This window comes from Geotrypetes seraphini, chromosome 6 (assembly GCF_902459505.1).
Source record: "Geotrypetes seraphini chromosome 6, aGeoSer1.1, whole genome shotgun sequence".
Lineage (NCBI taxonomy): Eukaryota > Metazoa > Chordata > Amphibia > Gymnophiona > Dermophiidae > Geotrypetes > Geotrypetes seraphini.
This window is the reverse complement of record NC_047089.1, coordinates 244,098,165-244,119,044: the sequence shown is the minus strand read 5'-3', so window position 1 is coordinate 244,119,044 and position 20,880 is coordinate 244,098,165. Positions and strand designations below refer to the sequence as shown.

The 20,880-nt window shown below is 36.2% G+C and overlaps 1 protein-coding gene across 1 annotated transcript in view; it reads right to left on the bottom strand.

Annotated features, from left to right (window-relative positions):
• Positions 1 to 240: 240 nt before the first annotated feature.
• RBBP7 (RB binding protein 7, chromatin remodeling factor) overlaps positions 241 to 20,880 on the bottom strand; it is a 48,273-nt gene continuing 27,633 nt past the window's right edge. The window contains exons 7-12 of the mRNA XM_033949654.1: positions 19,855 to 19,981; positions 19,628 to 19,705; positions 10,374 to 10,450; positions 10,092 to 10,149; positions 6,075 to 6,185; positions 241 to 721 (exon numbers count right to left, since the gene is read on the bottom strand). Coding sequence (XP_033805545.1) covers positions 653 to 721; positions 6,075 to 6,185; positions 10,092 to 10,149; positions 10,374 to 10,450; positions 19,628 to 19,705; positions 19,855 to 19,981 — 520 coding nt within the window. The 3' untranslated portion in view covers positions 241 to 652. The remainder of the gene's footprint in view (positions 722 to 6,074; positions 6,186 to 10,091; positions 10,150 to 10,373; positions 10,451 to 19,627; positions 19,706 to 19,854; positions 19,982 to 20,880) is intronic.

Here is a 20,880-nt window from a genome sequence, read left to right as displayed (position 1 = left end):
TCCCTAATGAATATGCATGAGATCTATTAGTGTACAATGAAAGCCCGACTGGATTGCGGCCCTCGAGGAGGGACTTTGACACCCCTGCCCTATGGCATAGTGCAGAGTCCAACTCTGTTTTCGAGTTGGAAATCCAGCACATGCTTACTCTTCCAAAGAGTGTCACACACTAAATATTTACTGTACCCCATTGCCTTCGATTAACATTTCACTATTCTACAAAAAACTAACCAACAAATCTTTCTTTCCAAAAAAAAGTTTTATTTTTGCAAAGCCAGTCAACAAGGTGTTCTGAAAAACGTGAAAGCTCTTAAGCCCAATGGAAAACCATTTATGAGCACTTGGGTTTTAGGAAAACATTTGGACATTTCACAGCCATTTGCAGGGATAACACATTAGACATTGCTCATCTCAAATTTACTCTTATTTCCCTCAAATGGATAAATGCTGTACAATATAATAGCTTACTTAAAAGTGCTGAGATCACCATTCCAACAACTAGACAAGTTTCTGTCTGTCTGTGCTTGAGAAACCAAGCATCCACCCAAAGCAATACATTCAACAAAAGAATGTGAATGTAGATAATTTAAAAGCAGTTTTACCAATTCACAATACCCAGTAGGTTTTGCTCTTGTACACATTAAACAAAGGTTTATGATCCTTGAGCTTCCAGTTCCGATGGAGGTATGTCTGGTTCTTCATCATTGTATATGTTTTCAGCCTAAAATTGAAAGGATTTACATTAATAAGCCACCTTAAAATTTCTTAACATGACTAATAGAAAGGTTTAAAAGTAGCTTTTGCATACAAGAGATTTCCAAACCTGCACCTTATTCAATTGGCAAGATTTCCACTTTCCTTCCAAGTTTTTAATGTGAAATGCTTCAGATACACCAGGTTTGTCTCAAAATAGGCTAGCAGTTCCCAAAAGATAGTCAAAAGGAATGCATACTGTATTTTTCGCGCCATAAGACTCACCCACCTCTAGAGGAAAAACCAAGAAAAAAGAATTCTGAACCAAATGGTGTGCCCTGTCCCCCCTCTGGTGGTCTAGTGGTAGGCTGGTAGCCAGCCCCAGGCAAGCCCCCCTCCCCCCGTACCTTTTTTAATTCTGCCCAACAGCTCCAGCTGGCTTCTCTCCCTCACTGCGGTGAAACAAATCATCAGCGTGGACATCAGGAGTAAGCATTACATTCCCCCACTTGGCCCCATGCTGCTTTCCGAATGGCTGCCGTAGGTTCTCGTGAGAAATTGCAGCAGCCATTCGGAAAATAGCGCGGGGCCGAGTGGGGGAGCGTAAAGCTTGCTCCCAATGTCCGCACTACTGATCTGTTGCGCCGCTGGCTGGGAAATAAAACAAGGGTGCTGGACCACCAGGTAAAAAAGGGGGAACGACGACAACCAGACAGGAAGGGTGGGGGGTTACAATGGTACGGGTGGTGGTGGAGGGTAATAAAATTTGTACCTTCACTTCATAAGACGCACTGAGATTTCCACCCACTTTTGGGTGGGAAAAAAGTACATATTATGGAGTGAAAAATTTGATACTTTAAAAAAGTTGTTGATCTTTACTTCCATATTTAAAATGAAGACAAACAGCAACCATCACTAGTTTGTGCACTGAAATGTATCTCTGTAAACAGAGAAACATGGCAGCAGAAAAAGGTCAAATGGCCCATTCAGTCTGTCCTTCTGCACCATCCACTATCTCTTCCTCTCCCTAAAAAACCATGCCTGTCCTATGCTTTTTTAAAATTCAGACACAAATCTCCTCTATCATCTCCATTGGGAGACTAATCCACGCATCTAACACCCTTTCGGTAAAAAAGTCTTTCCTCAGATTATTCATCTCTTAACCTCATTCTATGCCCTCCCACTCTGGAGATTCCTTTCAAATGAAAGAGATTTGCCTCATGTGTATTTATGCCGCATAGGTATTTAAACTTCTCTATCATATCTACCCTCTCCCACCTTTCCTCCAAAGTATACATATTGAGATCTTTAACTGTGTCCCAATATGCCTTATGATGTAGAAGACCATCTGACACAAATAGCACATATCAACTGAATGCTATCTACAGCTGAATTAAATGCCTGTTTTAAAGCTTCTGCTGAACAGGGGTCAAATCTTGAACTCATAATGCTTCTTGAAAAATAGATTTATATAGAATCTTCACATTCTGCTATCTAAAACTTTTCCTTAACAAGGCCCTTAAATTAAATACAGCCCACCTGTGTTTTACAACAGTGGCTGAGATGATCTGAATTAGAGAATGACATGGTGACAAAATTCATCACCGTCCCCGCCCCCGCGGATAACCGCGGGAAATAATCCCATGTCATTTTCTAGTGTCTATTTCAACCTCAGTCCTTCTACACCAGCATTCTTCAAAGCAAAGCTTGAGGGTCAGTGGTTGTGGCCATTCATACTCTGATTCTTCCCTCTCTCCTTAAAGAATGACATGAAGATGGTTTTCCGCGGTTATCCGCGGGGACGGGAACGGTGATGAATTTTGTCACCGTTGTCATTCTCTAATCTGAATATTTCTGGGTGAAGAACAAAGCTGTTGTCAGTGCTTTCAGCTCAATGAAATAAATTTGAATCAAAGATCTAAAAGGAACTAAAAGGCAAAAGTTATTTGATAGGTAGAGAATGGGGAAAGGCTAAGACATTTCAACATATCTGAATACCTCTTTGGGTGCTGTCAGGTATAAAGTGCAGCAGGCTGTCCCTCCAAATTAGCAGCCATGGGTTAAGGAAACTACTGAAGAGATCATCACTTAAGGCCTAAGATTAATAGAACTAAGGAAACAAATACTGACTGTTTAACAATTTCAAAAGATTATTGCATTAAAAAATGACCTATGTGGGAGAATGGAAGAAGGAAACCACTGCTAAGCATGTGGGAGAAATTTGTAGTTTGATGATACTGGAGTTTTGGGTTTGGTTTTTGGGGCTTTTATTAAAATAAATCTTAAGTTTTCCAAACTAACAGTGCACAACAATATACATACATATATTAATAATCATAATAAGCACTTATAAACAATCAATAGTAATACAGAAAAAATAAAACCCCTCTCCCATCCATCAAGAAATAAAACCAGACAAAAGAAATACCCCCCTCCCACCCCTGGATGTGTGTATACTAAAACACCGGAAAATAAAAAACACAACTATAACAAAGCCACAAAAGATGTCAATGGACCCCAAACTAATTTAAATAACTTATTATGCCCCAGCATGTCAGCATTCATCTTCTCATACTTGTGACATAAACTTAAGTTCTCCCACCAAAAAGTGTAACTAAGGCGATCACAATTTTTCCAATTATGAGTCACCATTTGCAAGGCTACCCCGGTCATAATTAGGAAAAGCCGGCATTTAAAAATCTTAAGCAACCCCTCTCTATGTATATAAAACCCAGTGGACATGTCAGTCAAGATTTCAGGATAGCCATAATTAACATGCATGAGATTAATCTGCATACAATGGAGGTACAACAAATTCCTAAAACAAAAATTGCCAGAGAACCTTACAAAGAGACCCACAAAAAGGCCAAATGTTCCCAAGAGTGGTAGTGCAACAGTGTCCCCAACAAAGGTTAAATCAATAACCAATAAAATAATATTAATAGGTGTCAGGATTTTACAATGGCAATCCTCCAGGAGAGCTGGGAAGAAACCCAGCTCTCCTGCAGGACTGTCATTGATTGATTTGTTCAGTTATGGGTTCCTGAGGAAGGGACTTGTTCCCGAAACCAGGCTGGTTGAACCTGGTCTTCTGGCGTTCCATCTGCCCTGTCTCACTTCCCTTGGACATTGGATGAAAATCTTTTGAAGCTAAGTTTTGCTCTTTTATTTTTTGGGAGTTGGCTGAGGGGTTCCCTGTTTGGTTGTTGTTGTTTATTTTTCACTGCTTTTTGGTGATAGTGCTATTTTGATTTAAAAACACACACTCTGGTATCCTATGATGGTGTGTAGGTGTACGCCTTCCCGGCGCCACCTTGATGCGTGAAGCGTTGGAGTCTTGCTCCCGTCGCTGTCCCTTTGCACTGAGGGTACCCAAGTCTTGTAAAATCCTGACACCTATTAATATTATTTTATTGGTTATTGATTTAACCTTTGTTGGGGACACTGTTGCACTACCACTCTTGGGAACCTTTGACCTTTTTGCGGGTCTCTTTACAATGGAGGTACAGCATGCAAATATTCCTGAAAACTTGACTGGCTAGCTTGAGCACCCCTGCCCTAACAGTAAAGCAAGGTGATGGCAGCATTATTTTATGAGGGTGCTTTAGACAGTAGCAACAGAAGGGCTGAGGAGGCTTGTAAAGATTAAGGGAAAAGATGAATGATACAAACATGTTCCAGTGTGCGCAGAGAAAATTACTTTCAGCAGAGCAGAATGCAAAAGCAAAAGCAACAAAATGATAGATGCTCAGCAAGTCAAAGCCCTGATCTGAATCCAAAAGAAAGTCTGTGGCGAGACCTGAAGAGCGCAGATCCATCTGCCATCAAAAAGTTTGAACTATTCGGGCAAAACCACTCCATTCCACAATGCACAGCTGGCAGATACTTATTGCTACAAGAAAGGCTTCCATCAAATACTGAACCGAAAATAGGGTACCACACAGTTTAGTTTCCCCACAATGGAGTATATGTACACTCTGAAGATCAGTGAAACCATAAGCACAGCTAAACCAAGACAGACCAAAGGTCCATCATCCCCAGTATCCCAAAAGAATAAAACAGATTTTATGCTGCTTATCCTAGGAATAAGCACTGGATTGGCCCAAGTCCATCTTAATAACAGCAACATAGTAACATAGTAACATAGTAACATAGTAGATGACGGCAGATAAAGACCCGAATGGTCCATCCAGTCTGCCCAACCTGATTCAATTTAAAAATTTTTTTTTTTTTTTTTCTTCTTAGCTATTTCTGGGCGAGAATCCAAAGCTTTACCCGGTACTGTGCTTGGGTTCCAACTGCCGAAATCTCTGTTAAGACTTACTCCAGCCCATCTACACCCTCCCAGCCATTGAAGCCCTCCCCTGCCCATCCTCCTCCAAACGGCCATACACAGACACAGACCGTACAAGTCTGCCCAGTAACTGGCCTAGTTCAATCTTTAATATTATTTTCTGATTCTAAACCTTCTGTGTTCATCCCACGCTTCTTTGAACTCAGTCACAGTTTTACTCTCCACCACCTCTCCCGGGAGCGCATTCCAGGCATCCACCACCCTCTCCGTAAAGTAGAATTTCCTAACATTGCCCCTGAATCTACCACCCCTCAACCTCAAATTATGTCCTCTGGTTTTACCATTTTCCTTTCTCTGGAAAAGATTTTATTCTACGTTAATACTAGCAACAAGACACTTCTTTTAGGAAATTATCCAAACATACCAATCAATGCCTTCTGAATTGCAATCTTATAGAGCAGAATGAGACAATGTGTAAGGAGTGAAGACTTTTCAAAGGCTTTCTACACCTTAAGATTCAAAAAGTAGATTACATAAAAGTTACATTTTTTCCTAAAAACAGTACCCAGTTTGTTACAAACCTGTTATATTGAAATGGGTTGAGAAAAAAATGCTAGCTTCTTTTTGTGACAAAAATGTTTATCTTGAACAAAGATCATATCTATATAAAAATCAGGAAATAATAAGCCAACAAAAGCCAAAACTACCTAGTCAGTTTTATTCTAGTGAAATGATGTGTTCTTGTTTGACTGGTTAGCTGAATTCCCAAAATTTTTCTTGTGTCAAAACTGAGTGGTCTACCCAGCTCAATTTCTACAACATGAACTAAGCAAGCAATTTAAATAAAAAGACCTAAAGCAAACTGAAAGAAAAACCATGAAGCAGAGGGTAGAAAGCAATCAAATGTAAAGCAGATTTACTGACCATCAGAACTGGGTCACACTCCATTACAGTGCTTGGTTCAACGTAATGCAACATATTCAGTCAATAAAAACCAAAACTTGTTCCATGAAAGAAAAGCCAAAGAATAAAAGGTGGACGACAGAATCATTTCGTCAGGTATGGTTTGAAATTAAATGTTACTTACCATCTGCCATATTTGCATAATATTGTCTTCTGACACAGAGCAAATAACCCAAGGTTCATTAGGATTCCAACTGAAATCGGAAATCTTGGCAGTATGTCCCCCATGAATAAACTGTCAATGAACAACAGAAGTCAAGTGAATGTTCCTGCCTAGAACTGTTTTTTCATCACATACAAGAAGTTTATGGACTGCAAACCCTGTCCTTAATTCTGAACACAAGCCCATCAAAATCTCAGTTCTGTTCAAGTCTAGGAAATGCCCCTGTCGCTTACAGGGGAAAAAAAAGAAAAAGTTATTAAAGGGCTGTCTATTGAAATTCTTCTACATACAGTAGTTTGGGTACAATTTATCTATTACCTGCTTATAGCCTAAGTGGTTTACTTACATTCAGGAACTCAAATAGGATAGATCTATAAATTCAGATCATTCCCCCCTTCAAAAAAACCCAGCAATTTGGCAAACTGCAACATATGCCTTCCTAGTAGAAATAAAGGATTTGATATTCAAAATAATTTAACCAGCAAAAGAGGTTCTTGCTCAGTTGAATTACTCTGGGTGGCCCAGGAGCATATTCAGTCACACTTGAGGAGGGGGGAGGGCACTTTAACTGAACATCCATTCTAATTGCATCAACGCTCACCAGTTAGTGCCAGGATAATCCGGGCTGGGGGGTAGAGTGAGGGAGGAGTCAGCAGTTAAGCAGGTCCTGGCCGATACTCAGTGCAACTGCCTGCATTGCTATCCGGGACTGTAAGACCGCTACATTGGTTACTGCTTAAATAACGGCTGTATCTGCATAACATCCGGGCACTGCCAAAGACCTGAACATTCAGTGAAAGTGCCCAGACAGGGTCTAAGTTGGCCAGAGGTTGTCACTGTTCACAGAAACGCTGACTGCTGTTGGTTCAATATTGACTACATGGTATTTCTAGAAGTCTTGCCACTTGTGTAAAATGCACTGGAATAAGTTTAAAAATATAACTACACCTCAGGAAATTCTGTACAACTGTACAATGCAGAGGTTGTACAGAATTCTCCTGCCCATAGCAAAATGCAATCTAGGCATGAGCTCCAGCTCATGGTTCTCTCCTTCTTCCCCTCCCCCTCATGGTAAACTTGTCTCAAGAGTGCTCTCTGTAGCATCCTTTTCATGGCAAACCCCTAGAATACTCTCTCCAAATCTCATTCCTTACTCTGTGATAAGTTTAGCTCTACATGACCTCAGCAAACTATTTAGCAAAGTACAGCGAGAAGGAGGCTGCTCACTGGCTGCATCCTCTTTCTCTGCTACCAAGGATTCACAATCTATTCCCTCTCATGATAAGACAGATATTTGCTGCCTTCACCATCTTTATTGCTGCTGTATCTGCCACAGTTTCAGCTTTGAGTTCTTTCTTTGTCCAGTGACCAGTTCAGTCAGACAACTACACACAATTAGTAGAGGCTTGGCTGTAACATGAGTGTTAAAGTCCATTATCCACACAGTCACTTAGATCGCTTTCCAGAGAACCTCGGTGACTTAAGCGAAGAGCAAGGTGAAAGATTTCACCAAGACATGGAAGCCAGATACCAAGGAAGATGGGATGCACACATGATGACAGACTATTGTTGGAATCTTATTCGGGATTGTTCTGGCAGATCCCCCACTCGGAAGTCTTACAAAAGGAACTTCTTGTGTGTCAAATGACTGGAAAGTTTGTATCAGAAACTTGTGCTTTTGGTATGAAATAAGTAGATTTTCATGTTGCACACTTTTATTTTAATTTTTAATATTTCCTTCATGCTTAAGAAATAGTAAACACTACATTAGGCTGGGTAAAGCTGAGAGAATTGCTTTAGTATCTTTACAAAAACCAATTGCGACAGGGGAGAGGGGTAAATGTTCCCAATTTTTATAGGTACCATCAAGCCTATATAATGCGTCAGGGTATGTATTGGATCCTCCCCGAGCTCATGGAAAATCTTCCAGATTGGTTATGGTTGGAATGGCAACTCCTGTCTCCATTAAGATTGTGCCACATTTTAAGTATCAAGTTACCTAGGATGTATAAGGACAATAGAATTTTATTAGACACTTGGCAGACATTAAAATTTATTAATAATTTAACACCTATTCCGATTCATAAATCCACCTGTCAGTCCCTTTGGCTGAATTCCAAGATTCAAATTGGCGGGTTTAAAATCCTCTGGAAGCATTGGATGCAGGCAAGTATACGTACATTACATTATGTGTTATCAGATGGAAAGCTGCTTGACTTTTCACGACTACAACAAACATTTGATATTGCTAAGTCTCAAAATTATAGGTGGTTGCAGTTGAAGCAGGCCATTCAGAAGGAGTTCCTTGATTGGCGAAATCTTAAAAATCAGTACAGTTTGCCGATCCTATGCTTCCAGACAGATTTCCTAGGGCATCAGGCCACCCAGTGGTACAAATTAATATCTGAATTTTTGAATAAGAAACCAAAGACTGGTCTTTGTAACATTTAGAGCATTGAGATAAACCAACAGATTTCTGCGTCTCAATGGCCACAAATTTGGACTTGGAGGATGAGATGTACGGCGTCTGCATCTATGAGACAAACATGGTTTTTCTTGTTACATAGATCTTTTTGAACCCCTGTTCGATTACAGAAATTGGATAGTTCCAAGTCTAATAGATGCTGGCACTGTCATCTCGATATAGGGACATTGGATCATCTACTGTACTATTGTCCCTTGATACTTAAGTTTTGGCGATCCATTTGGGGTCAAGTGAATGAAGTACTGGAAAATCCAGTGGCATTGACGTACAATACCGTGCTATTTGGCATGTTAATGAGGGCTAAAAGCCCAATATCTTTTCATAATAACAAACTTCTCTTTATAATGACAGGGGTTGCCATACAACTTATTTTGAAGAACTGGAAAAATTGGGACCAGTTAAATTATAATTTCTGGTGGGAATCTCTATGCCACACTATTTAAACTGGAACGTATGATGGCCATACAACAGAGATATTATAGAAAATTTATGGATGTTTGGGAACCATTGAGTATACACATCCAGGGTGGGTGGGAGGAGGGTGGGAATGCATTACTATTTTAAATTGGAAAAGTTTATTGAAAGAATCCATGTATTTGTGTTTTTCTTGTAAGTTATTGGGTGGATGGAAGGGATAAAATGGCACTCTCTAAAGCTGAAAGGGGATAGATTCCATACAAACATAAGGAAATTCTTCTTCACCCAAAGAGTGGTAGAAAACTGGAACGCTCTTCCGGAGTCTGTTATAGGGGAAAACACCATCCAGGGTTTCAAGACAAAGTTGGACAAGTTCATGCTAAACTGGCGAGACTGGACTCATTTGGAGCACTGGGTCTTTGACCTTGAGGCCGCCGCATGAGCGGACTGCTGGGCAGGATGAATCATTGGTCTGACACAGCAGCGGCAATTCTTATGTCAATAAGATGAATGTGCAGCCAGTGAAGACGACACAGCCAATGAACACCGCTCTTTTCGCTGACTACAAAGACTGGAGTGGATAGGAAAGAGAAGGGCAGGATCAAGGGATTTGTTGGTGAAGGTGGTAAAAATGAGCAGAATGGAGCAGGTTGGGGAGAGTCAGAGGGTTGGAGAAAGAGCTTTGGGACAGAGAACTGGGATGTTGCAAGGAGTCAGGAAGAGAACAGTCTAGCAGAGAGGGAAAACGCGGGGGTAAAGGAATAGAAAGAATGAGGATGGGAGTGCACTGGAATTGAATTGTCAGGAGGAAGGGAGATCAAATGTAGGGAGGAAAGGTCATGCGAAGTTGTAGAGAAAGCTGGGAGGGTCAAGATTGAGGTGAAAGAAAGCTGGCTCAGGTCAAATGCAAGGAGAAGCCAAGCTTTCTGATAGGGGGAGATATAGCAAAAATAACAAAATCATGCTGAATTTTAGAATAGTGTGTGTAGAATTTTCAAAAGATTTTGCACAGAACTTCTCAGGAATTTATAACACAGAAACACAGCTCTGCCTAAGCTAGTGGTACGCTAACATACCAGAAGTTCTGGAGGCCCATCTTCAGCATCTTCTGCAGACTGTTCTTCCCCAATTTTACTAGAAGCAGTAAAGAAAAAGGTAATAACATTTTGAGTCTGGATACATAATGTGAAAATTAACATTTATTTGAATTTAACCACAAATAAAAAAATTAAGATTACATAGCTTATCAACTTTATCACGAACAGTTTTAAATATTCCAGCCTGAAAAGACCATGGTAAAGTCCTAAAGAGCAGCCAGCTCTTTAGGACACCTGTGAAGTATGTAAACTTGCTCTCACCTTAAATCCCATACGTTAAGCCTACGGTCTGTACCACTTGAAGCAAGAATGGTTTCATTGTGAGGAGACCAGTGAACCTGTTTTGAAAAACATTGCAAATATTTATTCATACATCTAATAACCTTAAGAACAAAGTGCCAAGGCTGCTTAGACAGCAAGCTGTTCCAGTCTTGGAGTACTGGCAGATCCTAATAGGAAGAGTCATTTTCTGGTCTGGTCTTATCTACCTAGCTTATAATTTTTAGTAGGCATCGCCTCAGAAAACCAGCCCAAATCCTCTTCAAGCTCAGCTCTACTACAGATGATCATATTTTCTGGCAATTCCACAGTGTAAATTATATATGTGTGTGTGTGGGGGGGGGGGGTGTTCAGAAGTTTGAACTTATAATACCAGGTTAGTTTAAAACTAGTAATAAGACTAGGAGTCCCTCCAAGAAAGGAGGGGTAAACAACTGTTCCATACTGTTATATTCACCCCACTCAATAGATCTTCATCACATCCCCATACAAACCAACCAACTTAATCTGTAACTCCTTTAAGAGGAATGTTGCATATCTCCTTTCCTTTATGACACTGGTTGCCCTTTAATCAGGGCTTAATTTGAAAATGAAAAGGAAATGAAACTGGGAAAGCCTTGAGTGGGCCAGGATTAGGAGTAATAACTATTGTCTGCTCTGCTCCAGGTTCACCACCTCCTTTCTTCTTTCCTGCAGACTGCTTAGAAGAGAGAAAATATAATAGAATGTCCCTGCTGCACTGGAGTCTGAAAATAAATGGTGGAACTGTGTTACAGATCATTCTCCCATCCGCAGAGATAATGGTTGCTGCGGATGGGCCATTTGGCCTTTATCTGCCATCATGTTTCTAACTTAAGCCCTGCCTTTAATGCACCCTTGCAAGCTCCAGTTTATGTTGCAGGAGGCTGAAAGTCTGCCCCCCCTCCCAATTTGTTTTCACATATGCTATTTCATTGTTAGCTTGCACTACTCTATCAAGTGTATGCTAAACAAAACAGCACAACAAAAAATTATAAGAGGATTTGTTTGTAAATACAAGTGCCATATGATAATTGATTATAATATGTTTAATTCACTTGTTGTAAGAATTCAAAAATGAATAAATAAAAATTAAAAAAAAACCCCAAAAAACACACATCTCTAATTCACACAGTAGTTTTATCCTCTTTCCAAATAATTCTATTTATTTAGTTTTTTGGACTACTGCAGAGCTCAGAATTCCAACATGTTGTCCATCAAGGCTCTTTTCCTGGCTAGAAAAAACCCTCAGTGTGGCTCCCTGTACCACACAGAGAGTTAGAATCATATTTTCCTAAATGCAATACTTTGCGCATGAAACTTTGTTGGTCATTTAAATACCCAGTCTCCTAGTGACAGATTTTAACTAACTTACATTGACTAATGTGCCATTCGAATCTGATCCTTTTCACTCCTCTGTCTTCTAAATCTTTCAACATTGAACCCACAAACAGATCCCCAAGGTATCTATCTCTTTATTTGCCCTGGATTAAAGGCTCGATTTACAGTTTGTTTTTCTCTCATTCTGTTTACAGGACGGGGGGGAGGGGAAGCATAGGGGTTGATATTCAGCCAGTGAGCAAGGGAGCAAACGTTATTCCCAGATATTCAATGCCAGCGCCTGGTCATAGCTTGGCACCGAATATCCAGGTTTATGTGAGCGGCTAAGTGCAACATTCAGCTCTTAACCACCTAAGCAATAACGCATAAAGACTGGACCGCATAAAGTCAGTCCTATTTGGCCACATAATTTAGGTTGTTAAGTGTTAATATTCGCCAGTGTTAATATTCACCAGCTTTGAGCTTAACAGTCAGTGGTGGGAGGGAAAACGGTGATGGAATTTAAAAAAGCGTTGGATAAACATAGAGGATCTCTAATTAGAAAACAAAGAATGTAAATTAAAGAGCTAAGGCCGGTACTGGACAGACTAGCACTGTCTGTGTCCCATTTGTGGTGATTTGGTTTAGGAGTGGGCATCAGTGGGAACTCCGTTAACTTGGAACATGAGGACGTTACTGGCCAGAATTTACAGTAGATATCCTGCAAACAAAGGGATGGTTGGATAGGCTGGAGTGAGCAATTTCAGCAGTTGGAACCTAGGACAAGACCAGGTGGACTTGGGGGCGTGGCTTGGAGCGCGCACGATATGGCAGCCTAACTGCAGCGCTCCCGTATCCAGGCAACAAACGGAATAAAATAAAACTTCTAATTTTTTGAATCGCGATTAAAAATACATAAAACAAAGTCGGAGATAGCGAATATGAAGCAGGGGAAAGCTGAAAAACCTTCGACATCGGGTATCTCTGCAAAAAGAACAAAAGTTACTCCTCTGTCACCATCGAGTGTGCCGTTCCCGATGGAGACTGAAGAACTCACTGAAAAGTCAGACATTATGACAGAATTGTTCAAAATAAAATTAATGCTGACTGAAAACGCCAACAAAATATCTGAAGTCAAAGAAGAACTTCTTATAATGAAACAAGAGATCCAAACTGAGAGACTGAGAATGACAGTGCTGGAAGAAAAAATGGAGAGGTTTGATTCCTTCACACAGGAATATAACAAAGATAAAAAAGAAGTAACAGCTTTAAAAAATCAAATGGTGGACATGGAAAACCGAGGAAAAAGAAAGAACATCAGAATTTTGGGGCTGGCTGAAAATATTGAAGGGGAAGATCCTGTGTTATTCCTGGAAAATCTTTTACCTAAACTGCTTCAGCTCAATTCAAAATGGCCGTTAGAAATTGAAAGAGCCCACAGAATTCCAACAAGAAAGCCAGTAAATCAGACTGCTCCAAGACCTTTGATATTCAAGGTATTAAGATATCAACAAGCTCAAGAAATATTAAAAATGGCAAAAGCAAATAAAAACTTGAATTATAAAGGATCAAAACTGATTTTAGTACCAGATTTTGCTAAATATACAGCAAACATAAGAAAACAATTCCTTACATACAGACAGCAGCTGAAAGAAAAAGGATACATATATGGATTATATTATCCATCCACTATGAGAATATCCAGTGGAAACAAATCCATATACTTTCAAGACCCGGAAAAACTGAAAGAATTTCTGACACAAAAAGAACCTAAGTTTACATAAAAAACAGAACAATTCAGTTGAAGAAAGAAGAAAGAAGAAAGAAGAAAGAAGAAAGAAGATGGAAAAAAGGGAAAATAAAGAAGAGTATTAATAAAAAAAAAAAAATAAAATAAATAAAAATAAAAATTAAGATATAATAAAAGGTATTAACTGGAAAAATAATTCATATTTATTGATATAGTGGATGCAATAATATAATATTATTTTATTAAATTAATTATTAATAAAATATTAGCATCCACAATCATTAATATTAATATTAATAAAAAAAAAAAAAAAAATAATAAATAAATAAATAAATAAAAAAAAAATATATATATATAAAAAAAAAAAAAATTTTAAAAAAATTTAAAATTTATATAAATTACATGTTTTAAACAAAATAGAAAATTTATTCAATCATATAGCATATTAACTTATTATGATTAAGGAATAATGAAATGATTTACAAAGAAATTATCATTAAAAATATTTATAGGAAAATTTTATTATTGATATATTGAAAATAAGAATAAAAAATGAAATATATTAATTTATTATAAAAACAATATTTCAAATTTATATAAGAAAATTATAAGTTTATGAAATATATACAAGGAAATAATTTGATTATTGACAAGATTAATTAATAAAATAGATATCGAAAATAAAATTTTTATTTGAATCAATTATTCAGACATATTAAATGATAATGAAAAATAAGAAAATAAGTAACTGATTGTTTGATAATTAATAAAATATGAATTTATTATAAAACTTATCTATTGATATAGAATGTATATTTTATTCAACTAATTATTCAAATTAATTTATTATGAAGATGATCTATGAAAATGATTGATTTGAAATTTTATTAAAATTAATATATATATATTTATATAAAAATGAATATATATAATTTATATGAAGATCTATATAGATATATATTGAAAAATAGAGCTATATTGTAATATGTTTATTTATGAAGAGTATAATATTACATGTATGCATGATATTGATTTTAATTTTATAAATTAGATATATATAATTCTTAGTAAATTTATAAAATATTATAGATTAAATGGATATAAATTCCAATTATATAAGGGTGGAAGTATAAAGAAAATATTGAATTTAGAAATGTGTTTTTTTTTTTTTAGTAATAATATAATGAATTATTAGTTGCCTGGAGATGGAGATGTAGGTTTTGCATGACCAATGCGTGTTCCAAATCAGAATATGATAATGGGTGGGAGGGGAGGGAAAATAATGGGTGGGATAGAACATGAATTATTAATGAATGTGCTAGGAGATAATCGTGTAAATTATTATAGAATATTGGTTAAAATATAATTATTAATCAGATGGATATAAAAATGTATTCGCTAAATGTCAATGGTTTAAATCATCCTATTAAGAAGAAGAAATTATTATCGTTCCTTAAAAATCAAAATGCGGACATTTACTTCATTCAAGAAACCCATCTTTCGGAAATTGAATCAAAAAAATTATCTGGAGGTTGGATTTCTAAATGTTTATTTGCACCGGCTTTAAAGAAAAAAGCTGGAGTGGCTGTTCTAATAAACAAAAAATGTAATGCAGATTTTAAATTAATTAATTATGATCCCTTAGGTAGATGGGTACATATCGAGATGGTCCTGGGAAATACAACCCTGAACTTATTCAATTTGTATGCTCCTAATACGAATCAAATGGAGTTTTTTAAACAAATTCAACAATTGCTCTTACCACTGGCTACATCTAATTTAATAGTAGCAGGGGATTTCAATGCTGTAATGGATCCGATTTTGGATAAAAAACCAAGTAAAGTTATGAAATCATTAGGCTTAGATAATTTGATAACATCTTGTGATTTAGTAGATATATGGCGAATTCTTCATTTTAATGATCAGGAATTTTCTTTTTGTTCTCAGGTTCATAAATCTTTTTCACGAATTGATTATATATTTGTTTCTAATAATATAGCGCAGCGTGTCTTAAAAGCAGCAATTGATTCTATTATAATTTCAGATCATGCTGGTGTGTGGATTAATCTTCAAAATAATGATGTTGAAAATTTTGATTTAATTTGGAGATTTAATAATGATTTATTAGCGGATTCAAAATTTCTTGAAGACTTTAAAATAAAAATGCAAGAATTCTTTCAATTTAATGAATCAGATGATATTAATGCTGAGATCTTATGGGATGCTTTTAAAGCAACTATGAGAGGAAATATTATTTCATATTCAACATTTATTAATAAACAAAAAAAAAAACAATTTATTGAGATGGGAAAGCAAATTAAATTATTAGAAAATAAATTAATTGAAAAATGGGAAAATAATACACTACAAGAATTATTAAAATTAAAAGTTAAATATAATGAGATTTCTTCTCAAATTGTGAGGAAAGACATTTTCAACAAACAAGTACAATATTATGGAAATTCAAATAAAGCGGGGAAATTATTAGCAAACTTTCTAAAAGCAAAGAAAAGAAAATCTAAGATTATTGCAATTAAAGATACACAAGGTAACACACATACCAACACAAAAGATATTATAACACAATTTCTTGATTTTTATAAAGAATTATATACTTCCAATTCTTATAAAAATAAAGAACAAGACGGATTAACTTTTTTAAATTCATATATTGGACCAAATATTCCAGATCATATAAAAGGAAGTTTAGAAGAACCTATATCTTTAAAAGAATTAGAAACAGCATTGAAATCTCTTAGAGCTGGATCCGCTCCAGGTGGAGATGGTTATACGGTTGAATTTTATAAATTTTTCCAAAATATCATATTACCACATCTGTTAAATTTATATCAATATCAAATAAAGAATGAAAATATTTCTGGTACTATGGCAGAATCGATAATTATAGTCTTACCAAAACCAAACAAAGATCCTACTCTGGTTTCAAATTACAGGCCTATTTCATTATTAAATGTGGATAACAAATTAATGGCTAAAGTATTAGCATTAAGATTGGCAAAAGCTCTCCCTTTCATTATTGATGTACATCAAACAGGATTTATTGCTAAAAGACATTCATCAAATAATACTAGATTAGCATTCCACTCATTAAATTTAGCAAAAAATATAAATGATCCAGTTTTTTTAATATCTTTAGATGCAGAAAAAGCCTTTGACAGAGTGGAATGGAATTTTATATACCAAGCTTTACAATGGTTTGGCATAGGATCCGGTTTTATTAAAATGATTCAGACATTGTATAGCTCTCCTGGTGCAAGACTATATATTAATAATAATTTATCAAACAGATTTAACTTGCATAGGGGAGTTAGACAAGGATGCCCTTTGTCTCCTTTACTTTTTGATATTGTCCTAGAACCTTTATTAATTGCAATAAACAAAACTAAGGAGATAAGGGGAATATCATTTACCGATTTTGAATTTAAATTATCAGCATATGCAGATGATATATTATTATATTTAAGAGAACCGGAAACTACTATTCCATGTATACTTAATTTAATAGAAAAATATGGTACTTTTTCTGGATATAAAATTAATTGGAACAAATCTGAAATTCTCCCAATAAATGTTCATTGTACCAAGGGATTATTTGATCCATATTCATTTATTTGGAAAGAAGATGGAATAAAATACTTAGGAATTATGATCAAAAACACAATTGAAGATACAGTCAAAGAGAATGAAAAACTTTTATTAAAAAAAATAACAGAAATGTGTGAGCAATGGAATCCACTACATCTTTCTTGGTGGGGAAGAATTCAAACAGTTAAAATGATGATATTGCCTGTGGTTTGTTACCAAATGAGTATGATTCCAATATTTTTTCAGGGGTCATTTTATAAAAAACTTAACAATGTTCTTACAAAATTTGTTTGGTGTGGGAAAAGACCAAGAATCGCTTTAGTATCATTACAAAGACCAATTGTGGAAGGGGGGGTAAATTTTCCAAATTTTTATAGGTATCATCAAGCCTATATCTTAAGACAGGGTATGTATTGGATCCTCCCAGACCTTTTAGAAAATGTACCAGATTGGCTATATTTAGAATGGCGGCTCCTGTTCCCTATATATCCAGAACAGTTAATAACTATAACAATGCCTAAAAGATACAAAGATCACAGAATTTTATTTGACACTTGGAAAACATTGAGATATATCAGTAATTTATCATCAGAACCTATTGCTAAATCTCTAAATCAATCAATATGGATAAACTCCAGGATCAAGATTGGCGGATTTAAAATCGTCTGGAAACAATGGATAAATGCAGGAATAAGAACATTGAAAGATGTCATATCAGAAGGATCACTGCTTAGTTTTTCACAATTGCAAAATAAATTTGGACTAAATAAAACACAATATTTTAAATGGATGCAATTGAAGCAGGCCATTCAGGTAGGGTTCCCTGAATGGAAAAAACTAAATAATCAATATAGTTTACAGATTCTATGTTTCCAGACGGATTTTTTGGGTCACCAAGCCGCAAAATGGTACAAATTGATATACGGATTTTTAAATAAAAAAAAGAAAACAGGTCTTAGGGATATTTGGAGTATTGAGATTGGTCAGACAATTTCTGAATCTCAATGGCCACGATTTTGGTCCTGGAGATTAAGATCTACAAGGTCAGCATCTATGAATCAAACATGGTTGTTTTTATTACATAGAGTGTTCTGGACCCCAACGCGCCTGCAAAAAATAGATAGTACTAGATCTAATAGATGCTGGCATTGTAAATTGGAAATAGGGACGTTAGATCATTTAATCTTTTTCTGTCCCTGTGTAAACGCATTTTGGAATTCAATTTGGCCCCAAATTAATAAATTACTAAAAAATCACGTAGGACTCTCATATGACACCATATTATTTGGAACTGCAATGAGAACTAAGAGTCCGATATCAGCAAACAATAATAAGCTATTATTAATACTAACAGGAGTCGCCATGCAACAAATTACTCAAAACTGGAAAGACTATACCAAATTGAATTATACATTCTGGTGGAACTCTGTTTGTCATATTTATAAAATGGAAAAAATAATAGCGATACAACAGGGAAATCTTCTTAATTTCATGAAAATATGGAAACCATTGACAAATTATTCTAATGATTAGTTTCTTAGCACAATGATAAAAAGAGTATATGAATGGGGTGGGATTTGAATAATTAATGGAAGTATTTATATAAAAAGGGAGAGGGTATTATATTGTATATGTTATTGAATAATCTTTATCATATTATATTTTAAATACTATGAATTAATAATGATAATATTTCAGATATGTAATAATTAATATATATTGTATGAATTAAATATTGTAAGAATGGAAAATTTATAAATAAAAATTTAAAAAAAAAAGACCAGGTGGACTTTACAGTCTATGACCCAGAAATATCAAAGAAGAGACAAATTAATTTAATCATGCATTTTTAATGGATATAACTAATGGGCAAACTGGATGGACTGTTCAGGTCTTTATCTACCGTCATTTCATTTATTATATTCATTGGTAAGTGCTGCTGAATATTAGCAGATAGCTCTTTAGAAGCTATTTAATCACCCAGGAGCCGTTTCTGGCTGGTTAAATCACCTTGAAGCCCTTAAATATGGAAAATACAGTCTACAGCAATTTATTTTTTTTGGGGGGGGGAGGTTGGTGTACAAGGCACTAGATAATGTGGCGGAATGCATATTTTTGAGTGAAAAACAAAATTCCTTTTGTAATCCATAAGCAACGTTAAGAAACTCATAGCTGTATACTCAGATTCTGGATCGAAGTTTACAGCTTAGAGCAACTTGGAACTTTTTGTTAAACTAGATCACTTTGCTTTATAAAAGATCCTGCGAAAGGTACCAAATATTGACAACTTTGTATTCGCCCCACTGGATACTGCTGGTGAAACCTTCAAATTCATATTTCTATTATGAGAGGAGCTTGAGGTATCACTGATCATTTAAAAAATTAAACTAGATATTGGCAAAAAAAATATTTAAAGGATAAGGAGAGGATCAAACCTGAACCCACAAGTCTTCCCTGCTTCAGGAAAGAAAAGATGCCTTCTGCTTAGGATTCTGCCACTGCCAAAGAGAAGTAACACAGAAGCAGATTTCTAGTGACCCACCTGGAAAATTTCATCCTTATGAGACTCAAAGGAATGGAGTTTCAGCTTCAAGTTCCGTAGATCCCACAGAGCCACAGTCTGAGGAATGAACAGTGTTTAATGCTCATCAGTGATCATTTTCATGCCAATCATAGAAAAAGTAGTCATAACTTAGTCTTAAAAATATAGCCAAAATTATACCAAAAACTAACCATTCAAAGTTCAAAAGTTTGTCAAGCAGGAATTACCTTATCAGCAGAGCCTGTGGCTAATATAAATTCACTGTATGGATTAAATGAGAGACAGTTGACTTCAGCAGTGTGGGCATCTACAGAATGACTAGGCTTGGATGTTGTATTAGACCTGGTGTCCCAACTAAAAATAAATACATTCAGTTAGTCACCCAGAACCACTATGAAAGTGATAAAACAGTTTTACAACTAGCTTGAGTTATAGCTGCAGTGATAGCCCAGTTGGGGTCTATAAGAGCAAGAGTTTGAAATAAAGTCCCATAACCTACTGTTTGTATTTTATAAATAGAAAATTTTGCAATTCTGCAGCTACAAAATTTTCCCAATTAGAAAATTAGCAAAAAAAACAAACACAAATTTCACAACTATCAGTTCACATACAAGCAATGAGGCATTTGTCTTAAAGGATAGCATGACATTACATCAGTCCACACTTGCTTCTCCTCCCTTAATCAACCCTGCCTCATAGACCAAGGGGGTGAAGAAAGTAGTAGGGATCTGAGGTTGCATTCTCTCAAAGGGAACAGTTGCCCATCAGTGTTAAGAAGTTGGCTGGGGATAGGGTCAATGTGCTTCTCCTCTCAGAGACTTGGGAGTACTGGTCAAGAAGTCAATGAAACCGGCCACGCAATGTGCGGCGGTGGCGAAAAGGGCGAACAGAATGCTAGGAATGATTAAGAAGAGGATCACGAATAGATCGGAGGTTATCATGCCGCTGTACAAAGCCATGGTACGCCCTCACCTGGAATACTGCGTCCAACACTGGTCGCCGTACATCAGTGGTCTCAAACTCAAACCCTTTGCGGGGCCACATTTTGGATTTGTAGGTACTTGGGAGGGCCGCAGAAAAAATAGTTAATGTCTTATTAAAGAAATGACAATTTTGCATGAGGTAAAAACTCTTTATAGTTTATAAAACTTTCCTTTAACAGTTAAAAGGAAAAATATATAAACTATAAAGAGTTTTACCTTATGCAAAATTGTCATTTCTTTAATAAGACATTAACTATTTTTTCTGCGGCC